Source organism: Macadamia integrifolia, chromosome 6, assembly GCF_013358625.1.
Source record: "Macadamia integrifolia cultivar HAES 741 chromosome 6, SCU_Mint_v3, whole genome shotgun sequence".
Taxonomy (NCBI): Eukaryota; Viridiplantae; Streptophyta; class Magnoliopsida; order Proteales; family Proteaceae; genus Macadamia; species Macadamia integrifolia.
Window position 1 is genome coordinate 34,664,932 of NC_056562.1, and position 15,465 is coordinate 34,680,396.

The 15,465-nt window shown below is 37.8% G+C and overlaps 1 protein-coding gene and 1 pseudogene across 1 annotated transcript; both read right to left on the bottom strand.

The window, feature by feature from the left end:
* LOC122082483 overlaps positions 1–822 on the bottom strand; it is a 5,544-nt pseudogene extending 4,722 nt beyond the window's left edge.
* Positions 823–955: 133 nt separating this feature from the next.
* LOC122082484 lies at positions 956–6,316 on the bottom strand. Its single transcript, XM_042650086.1, has 4 exons — positions 6,009–6,316; positions 4,181–4,418; positions 3,994–4,098; positions 956–1,921 (listed from the first exon to the last, which is right to left on the bottom strand). The coding sequence occupies exons 2-4, from the start codon at positions 4,362–4,364 to the stop codon at positions 1,176–1,178; spliced, it is 1,035 nt and encodes a 344-aa protein (XP_042506020.1). The 5' UTR covers positions 4,365–4,418; positions 6,009–6,316; the 3' UTR covers positions 956–1,175.
* Positions 6,317–15,465: the final 9,149 nt, after the last annotated feature.

Sequence of the window (15,465 nt, forward strand, 5' to 3'; positions counted from 1 at the left end):
TTTTTTGTTTAAGTTGATCCACTTTCAATGCCAGCAAAAGCTTCTTTACTTGCAGCATGTACGAAATTTGAAAGAACCCATGTTTGATAACAATGCACAGTGCAGATTCAAAACAAAAAAGTTATGAAGATGAGAGGAATCGGATTCATTGAGTACAAAACCATTTGATTATTGATTTAAAAAAAAAAAAAAAAAAAGGGAAAAAAAGATGGGTTCATCGTTCCAACAAGCAATAGAAGAAGAGAAGAAGAGAAAAATCGAAAAAAATAAAATAACGACTGAGGAGGCAGCTACTTAGTTAAAATAAAAACATGAACATATATAGACAAGTGAGAAGGTGGCAGTACCGGGTTTACAATCTTCTGCAACGCAGCTACGTATTTGAAAGTTCGAAATTGCTGGCCTTTCTCATTAGCATCTATTCCTTCTCTCATAAGAGAGATTGCTGCGAGTTATTGTTTGCCTTGCTTCAATGGCCGATTTCAAACACTTTCTAAGAAGTTCACGTTTTTAAGATTCCAAATATTGATCTCGAACGACCCACCATTCAAATCAAATGCATGGCATTCAGTCCACATTGACGGATCTGTAGCTGCATGTGTGCCCTGTGCTATGCCCGAAACCCACACCACTCCTTCACAAGGATCTCAAAATATTACTGAAAACTCCCCTATTTTAAAATTTTAATGGCATTATTATTATTTCTGAACCCCACTCCCGTTAGTTTTTTAAATCCCCAGTTTACCCTTTGTGTAGCAGGTAAACTTACCTTCGCAAAAAATGTTTGTTGCAAGCCAAGAGAGCATTGTTAGGAAACTTGTTCTCATGTTTTGGTGAAGAGGAACATTGCTTAATTATAAAGGCAAGTTATAGCTAACAATAATGGGGAAACCCTACCCTATCTGTTGAGAGAAAATGCTACAACAAACAGGAACTACAGTCAACTAATGGAAGATTGTTCGCAAATTCAATGATCTCTATAATCAGGAATCGTTCCTTTTTATGTCGAAATGTAGAAAGCCAACTTCACTATTTCTTTAATTCTCGCTCACACACAAGCAGGTATACAGAATGAAACATTTGAACTGAATAAGAAAATTGTGGAACCGCAGCTTTCCCCCATTTTGGAAAAAACAAAAGAAAAAACCAAAACATACACAAAAACCCTAGTTTCCCTACAAAATACTAGGTACCTGAGAGGCCAATCTCTCCTGCAGTTCCTTGACCTTAACGGATAGCTCTGCCTTGTGTTCCTTATAGCTCTGCAGAAGGTATTCCTTTCCTTCAATTATTTCCTTCAACTCTCCCACTTCCCTCTTCAGCATCTCAATCCTCTCCCCATCTCCTCTCCCCTTTCCAACCTGATCCAAATCACTCTCCCCATCAAGAAACCCATCACTATGAACATTTCTTCCTACTTCTGACCACTCCCCCGTTACTGTGAGCTTCTTAGTGGGCCCCACTTCCCCTACACAGATATCTGCTATGACTTTCCTCAACCTCTGGATTTCCCTCTCAGAATCAAATAGGTCCTGGTTTGCAGCATCAAGCTGTGACTGTAAATTACCAGACTGTGTCAGCTGAACATTGAGCGAATTCTGCAATGTTGTGATTTGATCCTGCATCTCCAAGATCATCTCATCCCTTCTTTTCAACTGCTGGCACAATTTGTGAATCACTTCCCGCTTGCCAAAGATGTCAGAGCCAGATTCTGACCCACAGGGAGAGTCTGAGCAATTTGAGTGCTGGAATGGTTTTGGAGGCGGTTCAAGACGATCAGGAGAAGACGCCCAAATCACACCATTTTCTCTGTTCGACTCTGGCGCAGTAATCGTGACCAAAGGAAGTGATGGATCAGCTTCCTTCAGTATAGGACAACTAGCTGGACGCTTAGAGTCAACTGTGTCTTCAGAACTTCTTCCTGTTTTAACACAAATAATGACAAAAAAGACAAATTACAAAATTAACAACTAGCAGCAGCATAGGACCAACAAAAAAAATGCACCATTATAAACAAACGGAAAAAAAGAGACAATGAAAGAAAGAAAAAGAAAACTCCTTTATTCATCAAGGAGAAAAACACACACTTTTGCATCATCCAAAACTCATTTACCACAAGGCCAAACATAGTTTTCTGGGAGAAAGGCTCCTCACAAATGTCAACGCATTCCCGCTGTAGGTAGCATCTTGGGAAGAACCCAAACTGTAATATAGCTCCCAAAATTCTAAAAGGCCAAGTACTTCTCATATCATTTGTATCCTCGTGATACATCAATAGTGTGGGTCTGTGGTGGTAGGTCGTGTATATTTTCCAAGTTTTGTGTTTCATTTGAGATTTCAAGCCGCATGTATCTATCATTTTCTTCATAGCTTCAATTGATTAAAATTTATGTGAAACTTTGATTTGGGGTTTGCTGACAAAGACCTGGTACCTTTCGCATGTATTGGATGTACAAATTCATGGGCATTGATAGGAAAACACTGTACACCACTACATCAGATGAAGAATCCGATTCAATGCCTTTTGTCGAAGATATTCAGTCCTCATTGAAGAACCTTTTCTATTTTTCAACCACTGGAATGAAAGAGTCGAATACAATAACTTCTGCCACATCATGTATTTAAGAGATTAAACAAAGGAAGGCACCCAACCCATGGGTTGAAACATTCAGTCCGATGTTTCCATAAGTTGCAAACCATGGCTTGACTATTATACCTTAGTTTTCATGGTCTTGTAATTTGATATCCATAGAATTAAATGTCCAAACTGTTTATCAACAATATCTTCCCACACAGTGGACCGTCTGTGGATTTCGCTCGCTTGCTGGAAAGAAGGAAGACAGACAAAGTGAAATCAGTTTGCCTTGCTTTCTTGCTCACTAGAGGGGCGGGCTACGCTATGCTCATTTTGTCGATACATATCAAGATTTGACACCATGTTAGGAGTCACATTCTAGAGGTATTTTTAGAGGTATCGCTGTCATTTCGTATGCCTCAACCTTCAGAAAGCTATGAACATAACATTCGGAAAGCAGTAAATATGAGTAAGAGTTTTCACACTTATAGTCACCAAACTGGCTGGACTGATGAAATTAACCCTAAGCCTATTTTGAAAGATGGGCCTGGTCCTATTCTCCCTCTATAGGAGTCGAGGATCAGACAAAATTTTAGGGTCACCTAACTCCACAAGCTAAAATGGTTCACCTACTCCTTATATCACCTTCTTTTTGAACTACAAATTTTAGCACAATAGGTCTTTTACATTTGGTAATCTATGTAGTATGTAGTATGTACATCTTTCTGGAAAAAAAAAAAAGGCCTTTTTTACTCTTGAAAAATGCTAGCCATAATCGAAAGTTATAATTTTCTGGTTAACATACACATTGTACCAATAATGAAAATGTAAATCACGGAAAGGATCCCTCATTTCCATGTTGGTTAAAGAAAAAACCGTGGAAGGCAAAACAGAACAAAGGGAGATCAGATCATCCCTTTCTCTAAAAGATAAGATATAGATAGAGATATAGATATGTGACTTGTGAAAGCTGTAACCAATTTTCTTAAAACATCTAGACTCTACTGACATTATATCCAATTGGAAATGCAAAATCTTTACTTGCATCCACTGTAACAGAACATCTAACACTTGAAAAGGGGTTCTCCATTCCTTTTGGATTGAATTTCCCAACATAGGCTTCATACATTCATAATTTATACCCACAGTTTGGCCCTAAAACTCCTAGTTCATGTGCAAATGACGGGAGGGTATTCTAGAACTTTATAGTGAAGAGGGAAAAAGTCAAGATGCATAACAACAGGACACATTATAACACAACAAAGATTACCCCACTCATATAAAGGCCATTCAAGTTTGCAATTTCTAATGCAACCAACTAAAACGTAACCAAGTACTACATAAAGTTGGCGAAAATTAGAACTGCAAATAATCATTGATTCCTTGAAAGGTTAAATTCGAATTACTAAATACCAGACCTGAAATGCAATTGTAACAGCCATCCTCATCTTGGGTGAAAGAATATGCATTTGAATCCAGTTTGCAAGCTCTGGACCTTCTCTTATCAGTAGATTTTACGTTTCCTGGAATGCCATGAAGTTTGAATGTTATGAATGGTTATAGGTTTAGGACAAAACTTGTGATCGATATGCAATATATGTAGACCTTTCAAACCATTGCTAGCATTGTCCAGACGTTTTGTATCAGCAGCTTGCCTAAGCTTGTACCCAAGCCGAATTGACAATGTACTCAACAAAGCGCCACCAACAATAAGGATCCAATTTGGACCTTCCCCTTGGAAATTCTTCAGCTTTTGACCTCTAGGAATATCATTGGTTCTTGGTTTCATTTTAACACTGTGCAAGATGTTGGAGGGTATAGCTTTGAAGCATCCAAGTACGGCCTACAAAACAGGTAAAATTCATTGCTAACAGAAAAACAGCTCAATGATATCAAAGTGAGAGAAAAGGCACCATAATGTACTCGTTTCCTCTATTAAAACCAATTTAGGTTGTAGCATTTTGTGTTTCCTATATTAAGACCAATTTAGGTTATATCATTTTGTGTAATAGAAGATCTCCCAGGTACAAAGCAAGAGGGACCTCATTACTCTACTCTAAGGGCTATCCCATGTAAACAAGCATAAAGAATCAGAAACAATTTTTCCTTAAAAATAAAAACAGAAAAACAAAAACTAAAAAATGGGTAGGAAGCTACACATAAAGCTAATATGAAAGGATTCAGCTATACAGAGACACAAACGCTTTAATCAGTGATATATTGAGTTACTGAAACAGTGCCACAAGTCAATGGTACTGTTCAGTAAATTTATTTAAGGCAATGGCCTAATTTTAATTTCAGACCAAATTTCCTGACAGAAAATCCGTGATTTCAGTTTCAAGTTTGAATATACCTCAAGTTCCTTTCATATAAAATGTTGCAGTCAGCCTAAGGCCTAAATTTTTCTAACATAGTCCAGGCCTAGGATATGATCTTGTGATGCACATCTACAGCCTGATTAAGATGTAAAATTTCCTTGAGCCAGAAAGAAAATAGTCAAGGTTTTATGGTATAAGAAAGAAGTTTCTCTAGCTCTGGTTGGTTGGTTAGTTGGTTAGTGAACGACCACAACTTCTTCAATTCTGCTCAAGCTTACATGTAAAATGACCAAGGAAGCTTACAGCAAGTCTAGCGATACCTGGTTCCTCGAGATATTCCTAATGACTGACTTCTAATGTTTTAACTACTCCATGCCAGCACCTCCCAGAAACTCAAATCTTCCAAATGCCTCAACCTAACAAGTCTAGTGCTTAATAGCCCGTATCTCATTTCCTACTCCCAAAAACCCACCACACCTTCCATTACCTAAGATCCTCTCTTCAGCATCTTCTGACCTCATAAGTAAAATGAAACAAACCCTGATTTCCAATTCTTCACTGTACCAAGTCCTATTCAATTAGTTGACATTATCTTCGCAAAGATCCTTCAAAATTATGGCAAAAAAGTTATGTGAGGATCAAATTGATACTTTGTGAATTCATTTGATAATGTCGGGTTAAAACTTCTTATGCCACCATAGTTAAGAGTTCACACCATTTTCTACCCTAATATACCTTCACAAAAATTTTAGAGTGGATAGGAACTTCTATCCTCCAACAGTCAGACTCATCTTCAACACCTAAGAACAGCAATCAGCAATATTCCATCAACCAGCAACACAAGAATGATTGGTCCTCCATCCACTTACAAACAAAGGGGGCGGAAACTAGGAAAAGGACCAAAAGCTATACACTATCAATTAGCAAAAACATAAGGGTCACAAAGGCCAAAGCATACTCTCTCGACGCAATACAAACCCATCAGTAGCGAACCCAACATCAATTATAAATTAAATCAATAAACGGAAAAACAATGTGGTACGTCAACATAAAAAAAAGAACAAGAAAAATCATCCAAAAGGAGAAAAAAAATGAAGGGAGAAAGTTCAACGGACCTCATTCAACCGATTTCCAGCTCTAGGGTTTCGATTATCTATATCGTAAACCGAAAAAGAGAGAAGAGCAGGAAAAAGAAAGGGAAAGAACGAGTCATGAACCCTCAGTGGCTTATGGTTGTTTGCATCCCTCGCTCACTTTGATTGAAGAAAAACCATAAACCCTGATGAGGATTCCATTTGATTTGGCGGCTTTCAAGTGCTCATTGGGTAACCGTTTGCCACGTTAGTCTGAACCTTTTCTCTCTTTTTTGTTTTTTTTGGTAGATATGAACTTTTTCTCTCTCTTGGTTTTCTACTCTCTTGTTTTTCGGGTAAAGCCTCGTCTACCTCGTACAGTCTATTGCCCAGGACAAGTCCTCATATATAGCAAGCAGCACTTTCATAAGGTCATTGAGCGATGATGAGTAAGGATGTCAAATTGGAATCCAAACTGAAAATCGAATCCAATTTCAGACCGAATAACTTGAATCAAATCCAATCCATTATAATATAGTTAAATCATGAATCTAAAATAAGTATTTATAATTCGGTTCGGTCTGAATCTAGATTTATGTTAAGAACCGTCAAATCTAACCAAAATCGGACCAAATAACTTTATGCCACTTTTTCCTCTATAACTAAAAACTTGACGTAAACTTATATGAAAACCCAACATAATTAATCACCTAAATGATAAATCATCTTGTAGAGTTACAGTTATACTCCAACAGTAAAATCCTTTTTTTTTTTTATATACTTTTTGTTGCCTTAGGACTCATGAACCGTGAGTTAAATAATCTACTTAACTGTGATTAGCATAGTAGCGACTCTTTATCTTAGACAAAATTACAGTGGCTCAAAGCGTCCCTTCTTTGTTTTCTCACGATTTTTCGATGGTCAATTGGCCAATTCTTCTCAACAACATTACAGCAGGTGGTCAGTTTTCCATCTCCTACAACGTTGCATTAGTTTGATTTTTAATCTCCAACAACATTGCAACTTTTTGTATGAGCTTTCTTATCGTTCTGATGTATGTGTTTTTTCTTGAAACGGAACTTGAATATTATTCTTGTTTATCTATAAATATGATGTTGGGACGCATCCAATCTGCCACATTGCAGATAATGGGTCATTGAGCTAGGGACCTTTGCCCTTATTTATTGCTTGTTTCTGAATAGGAACCAGAACCGGATAGATTGGATACGAGTATCAATTTTCAGAACCGAGATGGGACTTGGTCCTGTTCTAGATCACACTAACAATCTTTGGAACCAAAACCAGAACCAGACCGAATACCTAGTTCCAGACCGATTGACACCCTTAGTGATGGGTTGAGAGCATTTTCACCACTAGGCTACCAAACCCATTGGTTTTTTTTTTCCCCTAATGAAGTCCCCAATGGTTGCAAAAATAATAATAATGAGTGATTATCACTCCCCTCCCCTGAACTTTGGCGAAATAATAAGTTCTCCCATGACTTTTCAATTAATTCACTTCCCTCCACCGAAATCAAAATATTCTGTCACTCGTTAGTACCTGTTAGTTTTTACTATTAAGTCAGTAATAAAATTTTTAAAATTCCCAAAATGCCATCAAGTTAATCGATTAAAAGAAGGAGGACTTCTCACAGTCGCCTCTCACTGTCGTCGCTCACCATCGCCGCTCATCGAGAAGACAAAGTTTCTATTTTGGTGAGTTGCAGCCATACTCACTTGAGCCAAAGTCTTGCCCGAACCATCTCTTCATCGAAAGCCTAATCATAATATTGGTATGTTCTATTTTCCCTGCTTGAAATCGAAGCCTTGTGTTCTTAGAAATTCATGCTTATGCTTTGTTTTATTTTCTGCTATTCATTTGGAAGAAATGGAAAAATAGTTCATCTTAACTATCATGTCTGAAATAGGGCATCTCATTTACACCTAGGGCATTTTTTTTTTTTTCCCCTTCTGAAAATAGGGCATCTCATTTGGATGGTTTTTTTCTTAACTCTCTAACACGGTAAGAATGGATTTGATTGGCCCTGAAGTAGGGAATTGCCTTGTTAACAGTGGGTAACAAGCTTAAGCAAATGGGGGAAATCCTCTCATTTGTTAACAGTGGATAACAAGCTTTAGATCCCATGTTGTCCCCAATCCAGCTTCCAAAAATTCAGAAATTAATGTTATTTTTTTCTGAATTTTGGGTGCTCTTATTTTTTTGTTCCCTCTTTATTATTCTATATTTGTGAAATCAATATCATTTTTTTTCCTGAATTCAGCTTCTTACTAGGTGAAATCAATGTTATTGTGTATGTATGGCAGATAAATGTCTATGTCAAGTGTTCGTTGTAGTAGTGCTAATGCATTGAAGTGCAAATGCGTAAGGTGTAGATGTAACCGAAAAGCAGTCATAAGGATCTAAGAAAGTTGAAAATCCAAATAGACTCTTTTACAAGTGTCCAGAATTGCATGGATGTAACTTTATTTTGTGGTGTGATCCCATTAACCCACCATCAACCGAATTGTCAAGCAAAGAAGTATCAATAGACAAACCCACAATACTCTTGCAAGAGTTTCAAGATTTGCAACGGGAGGTCCGTAACTTGCAAGTAGAGGTCCGTGAGTTACATGAGGAGTTGCGGGTGTTACGAGAGGTGATACGCAGGTAGCAACAGGAGGTGGGAATTGAGAAGTTTAGATTGGATATGATAGAGAAGTTAACAACATCAATGAAGTTGATGTGCCGCTTTGTTGTAGTTTTCTTTGTTGGTGTACTTATAACAATTTTAATTGGTAAAATAGTGTGACTAAAGTTTAGATTGGATGTATTTGATGGAGCTGAATATTGAGTGAGTCACTGGGTTGTTTAGATTGGGTGTGCTTGATCTAGCTGAACATTGATGTACTTTGACTCTATCTTTCATGAATGAAAATGTTAAAATAATGATCAATAAAAAATTTTGGCAGGATTTCCCCACTACTATTGACTACCCAAAAATGACCTGATAAAGAATAAAAAATTTGGCAGCATTTCCCCACTATTATTGACTATCCAAAAACAACTTGTTAATCAAGACATAGTAAACCATCCATATATAATATCCATCTAAAGATAAAAAAGTTGAATAGACAACCGCATTAAGATATGCATCACATACCAATATAAAGTTATAACACATCCAAATCCATACTACTTAATAGTTACAATATTTTCCACAACAAAACACATTGTTTCTTGACAAAAGTTAAGTCCATTGTTTTCATCTTCCCTCCATCTCCTCGTACTCAATCCTTTAATGTACTTCCTTGATTCCTTACCTTTTTCAATGCTTCACGTGCTTTTCTCTTATCTTCTTTGGCCTTTAGTTGAGCTTTAGTCTTCAAATGAATATTCACTTCAGCTGCAGTGTTGGAAGCTTGTGACCTTGTAGTTACCTGTGAAGAGCTTCCACTGCTTTCCTTTCTCTGCACAATTTAACACAGGTAAAAATTCATTACTATATATAGCATGAGATTATCATAAGTAAAAGGAGCTAAAAAAATATTATACCTTTGTTCTGACTATCTTCCTAGTATGAGTTTCCTTCTCTTGCACTGGTGGTCCTGTGCATGTCCTTATGTTGTGCTTCATTGACTTACATCTTTCACACCTCATAGTATTAGATCTCTTTTTGAACTCTCCAGATGGTCTCTCACCCTGTTCCTTCCTCCTCACTTTATGTGTTCTATCAACCAACCTCAGTATTGGTGGAGGCTAAACAATCCCCATCATATGCTCTAGTGGAAGCTCATCTAGTCCAGGTAATGCGTGAATGATCTCTGTATATACTACCATGTATCTTGCCACACTGTAATAATCATCACAGTACTTTTCTAGACTTTCTCTATTATATTTTAAACAGGCAGTTGCATGCTTAAATGGCAAGCCTGTGCTTTCCCAAACCCTGCAACCACATGTTTGTTTCTTCACATCAACTACATACCGGCCTTCCATTTTTGTCACTTCAAACTCTTCTAAACCTACTTTTTGAACCATGCACTCTCTTGCTTTAGTGGTTATGACATCCAACTTAACCTTGATCCTCGAGGTGACCCTACCTTTGAAGTTACATCCCAACTAATATCTCTTTTGCATTTTATCCATCAACTGTTTCCTAATATCATCAATCAATGACAACACTGGATTTCCTCTTAATGGTGCAATCCATTGATTAAAGGATTCGGTTATGTTATTTGTGATGTGATCACTTTTACACCCAAAGTCAAAAGCATGCCTTGCCCACATACATGGAGGCATGTTATTGAGCCAAACATATGCTTCTTTCTTCGTGGCCTTCATATCATTCATTGCCTTCTCAAATAAAAAGTGATTTGATGCTTTTGCTGCTCTCCAAACGTGTTTCCTCAGTAATATACCTATATGCCTGGCTAACTTGAAATTTTGGTACAGGTGTCTACAACACCATCAATGGTGGCTTCCTGGGAATACATTGGCGATGGCATCGCATAAACCCTACAACATACAGACATCAAACAAAAGTTATCATTTATTATTATGAAATATTTCCAAAAAATGCTTTATTTTAAAAAATAGCATATTGAGTAACCAAATAACGTACCTTTTGCTTGTCAGATATGAAAGTGATTGGATTGTCACCTATACGAGCATGTAGAACTGCATATAATTGGTTCAAGAAGAAATACCAACTGTCCTTGCACTCAGTTTCAACCACTCCATAAGCAAGTGGGAATAACCCTTTGTTTCCATCTACTGTTACTGCAGCAAGCAAAACACCACCAAATTTTCCTTTTAAATGGCAACCATCAACACCAATGAATGGCCTACAACCACTCAAAAAGCCATCTAGACATGCTTTGAAACAAATAAAGAGTCTTTTAAACACGGGTGGATCAGACATTACATTTTTCTCATAAAGTTAGAGCTTGAACACACTTCCTGGATTTCTCTCCCTAATCAAATCACCATAAGCAGGTAGTTTTGCATGTCTTTGAATGACTACCTTCATTATTCTCAATAGCTTTCTTTTTGGCTCTATAACATGTTTGGTAAGGTACTTTGATACGAAAGTTATCCATAAAGTATGCATGAATTGCTTCAGTCTTCATGTCAGGGGTTGCCTTTAGCTGTGATGCAAGATGCTTTGTTATCCAAGTGGATGTGACATTCTTGTTCTCATCATCTCTACTACAACAGTGTTCTTTGCACATTGACTTAATCATAAACGTACCTCCTGCATCACAAGGTGAGGCATAGATGCTCCATGTACACCCTGTTGAGGCACACACGACTTTTATCCTTTTCTTCTGATTCTTAATTCTCAATATTTGAAATCCTCCTTGGATGACATGGTCTCCAAGCATAGATCTTAAGTGGTTGACATCATCAAATATCATCCTCACTTCTAAATCTTTTTTCTCATTTCCAACATGATGAACACTGCTATTATGTGGTAATTCACTATCCTCTGAATCATAGTCAGACCAAACACTATGTTCCCCATGCACATTATCACTTTCCTTCTCATTTCTAATATCATCCTCATGGTCAGATAATGTCACATTCTCTTCCCATGGAATCGCATCAGTATCACTTTCTACTAAGCTATCTTCATCATCACTCAGACATTTTCATTCCATATCGTTGTCATCATCACTGATCATTTCAATCTCACCAAAAACTTTGTCAGTAGCTTCACTAGGAACAACATTATTACCAATTTCAGACCAACCACTTCCATTCTTACCACTGGTATTCTCGACTATGGCACTGTTGGTAGCATTCTCACTAGCTGCCCTAGAAGATGCTCCATTCCTTATAACTGGCTGCTTTACCCTAGAACCACAATAGACCTGGTTATCTTGTACAGAACTACCATATCCAGCCTGACTCTGTTGGATAAGAGTAGCAGAACCAACCTAACTTTGTTGGATATCATCCCCAAAATCAGTTTGACTCTGGTGTACAACACTATCTAGTTTATCCATTGACTTATCATCTCTTTGAACCAGTTCATCAGGGAATTCATTGACTTTGTATGTGAATGATGGTTCGTCATCAACCCAAATATCATACACATATAGGTTGATGTATTCCACAACTGAATTCAACTCAAACATCTGAAACACACTTTCATCTGTCCCCAGCTCCATATCCTGGTTATTTGGCAGTATACACTTGACCCTAAATCTCACATTATGACCCACGGGAACATGCCTAATAACACTACTATATATATCACATACCATTTCTCTGTAGCTGTAAAAATCTGGATCCACAACTGTAAATTAGAAATATTCATGTTGAAGTGGTAAAAGATGCATGCCCTTATGTCCATGTTCTTGTGTAAATGGTCTTGAAATTCAAAAGACATAGTTGTGCAATATTTGATTAGGTATTTGTAAAAGAACTAACAATGTCTATAAAATACTACCAATGTAATAGAACTAAAAATACCTAAAAACTTTTGCATACAGTTGGTTCAAGAATACATGCACAGAGGGGGTTGATGTGTTGGGTTGTGAATATATCATTTCTTTGTTTATACAGTCCCAATAAAAAGGAATTAACTTCCTCAGGTAGCTACAATTTTTTTCCCCGAATAGACACAGAGCAAGTAGGGATGAGTAAGTCATATAAGAACATGATAAAATTGTCAATGCAAAGTATTACTGATCAACTCTATTGCTTGAGCCATGGAAGAATTCATTGTCTGTTGCTCCTTTGCAAGTTTTTTTTTTTTTCTTATCAGGATATGAAAGCATGAATAATGAAGAGAGAGTGGAATAGGAGAAGTTAAAACAAACTAGAGGATCAAACTAATACAATTCCGATGTTCCAAGGTCAGAGAAATCAGTAACAAAATGCAATCCATACAGGAACAGTAATCTGATTTCCAGTAACTTCAATTTGGATATCAAATATAAAAACAAAATTCACAACCATTCCACCAGTAAAAGCTTCAGTAATATATGTTTCACTGAAGAACGACCAGATAAAATAGGGCTTCGATGCAGATGGATTTACTGAAGAGATTGCTTGACACTACGGCTTCAACTGAGAGGGCTTCACTGCAAGGGAACTAGGGCTTTGATTTCAACCAAGATTAGGCTTCGATTGAAGGAGTAGGGCTTCGGTTGCAGAAGGAGGCGAACTTCTTGTCTGATATGAAAAGGGGAAAAAAAGGGTGATTCGATTGAAGGAGTAAGGCTTTGGTTGCTAGCTTCTCAATGAGCATTGACAGTAAAATAGGAGACTCGCGACTGTGAGCAACGACGGTTGCAACAGGAATGGTGAGTAGCGACAAGGAAGGAGGCAACAATGGTGAAGAAGACTCGTTCAAGGGACTTGGAGCGGTTTTCTTTGATATACTTAGAGGGTAGTTTGGGTATTTACTAGTGACTAAGGGTAGTTTAGGTATTTCTTCGTGACTTAACAACAAAAACTAATAGGTACTAACGAGTGGTAGAATCTTTTGATTTCAATCAGAGAGGAGAGTGAATTAATTGAAAAGTCGTGGGAGTGATAATTACTCTAATAATAATTACTATCACCCTTTTACATTTAGTCTATATTTACTAAAATTTTCTTATCTTTAATTTTTTTTTTTTTCCTTTTTCTCTACTCTTTTTAAATGTTCAAATTACTCATCATTTGGAGCTGGTGACCGATGTTCCCGAACTCAGATCCTCACCTGAAGTATGACCTCTTGCAACAATCTCACACCATCCATTGGGTGTAGACCCCCACATCCAGAGGTGGACCTCACACCCCTTGAATGGTATGAGATTGTTGCCGGAGGTTATGATCCAAGAGGGGATCTAGGCTCGATGTTATCGATTTCTCTCTCCACCGCAGCCCCTTGTTCTTCTGCGAACACGACGGGCAACCCCGCACCACCCTACTTTCCTCCCGTCCCTGTCACGGTCTCACGGCCCTGCCTAACCCCTCCAAGATTCTAGTTTCTCCCATGATGCTTGTTTTTCAGACTGGGTTAAGGGGATTTGGTAGTGCTTTTGTCCGACCAAGGTGGGGGATTTCAGGACCAGAGAATGATTTAATGTCAAGAATTAAAGTTGGGCTCACCACTGCATCCATCTCAGAAAAACCCTTTGCAGCAAAACCTGCAAATGGCCTTGGAGAATTAAAGAAAGCTGAATCATGCCTGATCTAGCTATCTGTCCATGAGAGATGGGAGAGAGGCATGATCAGCCATGAGAGCTTCCTAAGTAGTCACTAACCTGGATCTCTTCCTATACATCGCTTCATCTATCGAATTGTCCCAAACTTATTGTTCCCTTGTGAGTGAAAAATGAAAAATAGAGAAAATGTTAGATTTTGATTTAACCGTTCTCCCTCTTCGCTGGGAGGAAAACGAAAGAAAGTGAGTGTCACCTGCAATATTTAGGAGCCCCATAGAAACATGAAGTCATTGATTCCGATAAATTGCCATGTATAAGAGAAATTGAAATTGGCAAAACTGAATTCGAGTCTTCGAGCACCTCTTAACATATGGAAAAAGAGTGTGGATTCCAATTTTGAAGCTCCTTATTTTAACCGATCAAACTCCATAAAGTATGGTCGTTCTAACATAATAGGATAAAACCCAACCAATACCAAGAAACCAGAAAACCGGAAATGGAATCTCTCCCCTAAACCTCTAAGATCTCCATGATCAAACGCATATAAAAAAAAAAAAAGATGTTGCAGGACAAGGCCGCAAGGGCAAGGGCATGGGCAAAGGTGGGTGAGGGTTTTGGGAGGGAAGAAAGGTTGGTCGTGCGTGTTTGCCTTTCGGTAAGAAGACGAAGAAGAAATGATAAGAAAAAAAAAGGATAAAGGATAAAAGGGGAACCAATTAAGAAGTGAAAGGACGAGTAATTTGAGCATTAAAGAGCAGGGGAGAAAGAAGAGATAAAGGTGAAAGTTAAAAGTAAGGGAGTTCTAGTAAATATAGCCCAAGTAATGAAAAAAAAAAAAAAAAGTTTTCAATGAGGGTGTTGGATCCAAAAAAAATAAAAAAAGTTTTCAAATGTTGGATCAAGTTCTTGTACAAGAACCATTCTTGTATGGTCTGGTCTGCAATTGGGGTGTGTAGATTAGTCCCGTATAAGAATGGTTCTCGTACGAGGACCTGATTTGCTCTCATCACTTGGTCGTATATATAAGGATTTAACACATGTCTTATTTCATGTTATTACAAGAATGAAGATGAGTATATATGAAAACAAAAGGGACAGGTGTGTGAATCCTCACATGTGCAACTAGGTGATCGTCCATGTAGTAGATCAAAATTCACCAATGGGACTTTACTCGCGCACACCGGAGGGGTATAGTGAAATAATAGGAAGAGGGGGGGGGGAACACATTAAGTACAAATTCACACACACCCATGTGACAGGAGTCCATCCTTCTAACCTTTTGCTGCTTGCTCTTCAAGCAAAAGCTACAAGCTAGTGCGTTAGGCACTTGATTCACG

What these genes read in the sequence shown, in the direction of transcription:
- LOC122082484 (XM_042650086.1), bottom strand. Translation starts at nt 4,364, where the DNA reads ATGAAACCAAGAACCAATGATATTCCTAGAGGTCAAAAGCTGAAGAAT. An exon ending in TGCTAGCAATGGTTTGAAAG is followed by an intron (nt 4,099 to 4,180) that starts GTCTACATATAT and finishes ATGGCATTCCAG; the next exon opens with GAAACGTAAAATCTACTGAT. An exon ending in CTGTTACAATTGCATTTCAG is followed by an intron (nt 1,922 to 3,993) that starts GTCTGGTATTTA and finishes GTGTTAAAACAG; the next exon opens with GAAGAAGTTCTGAAGACACA.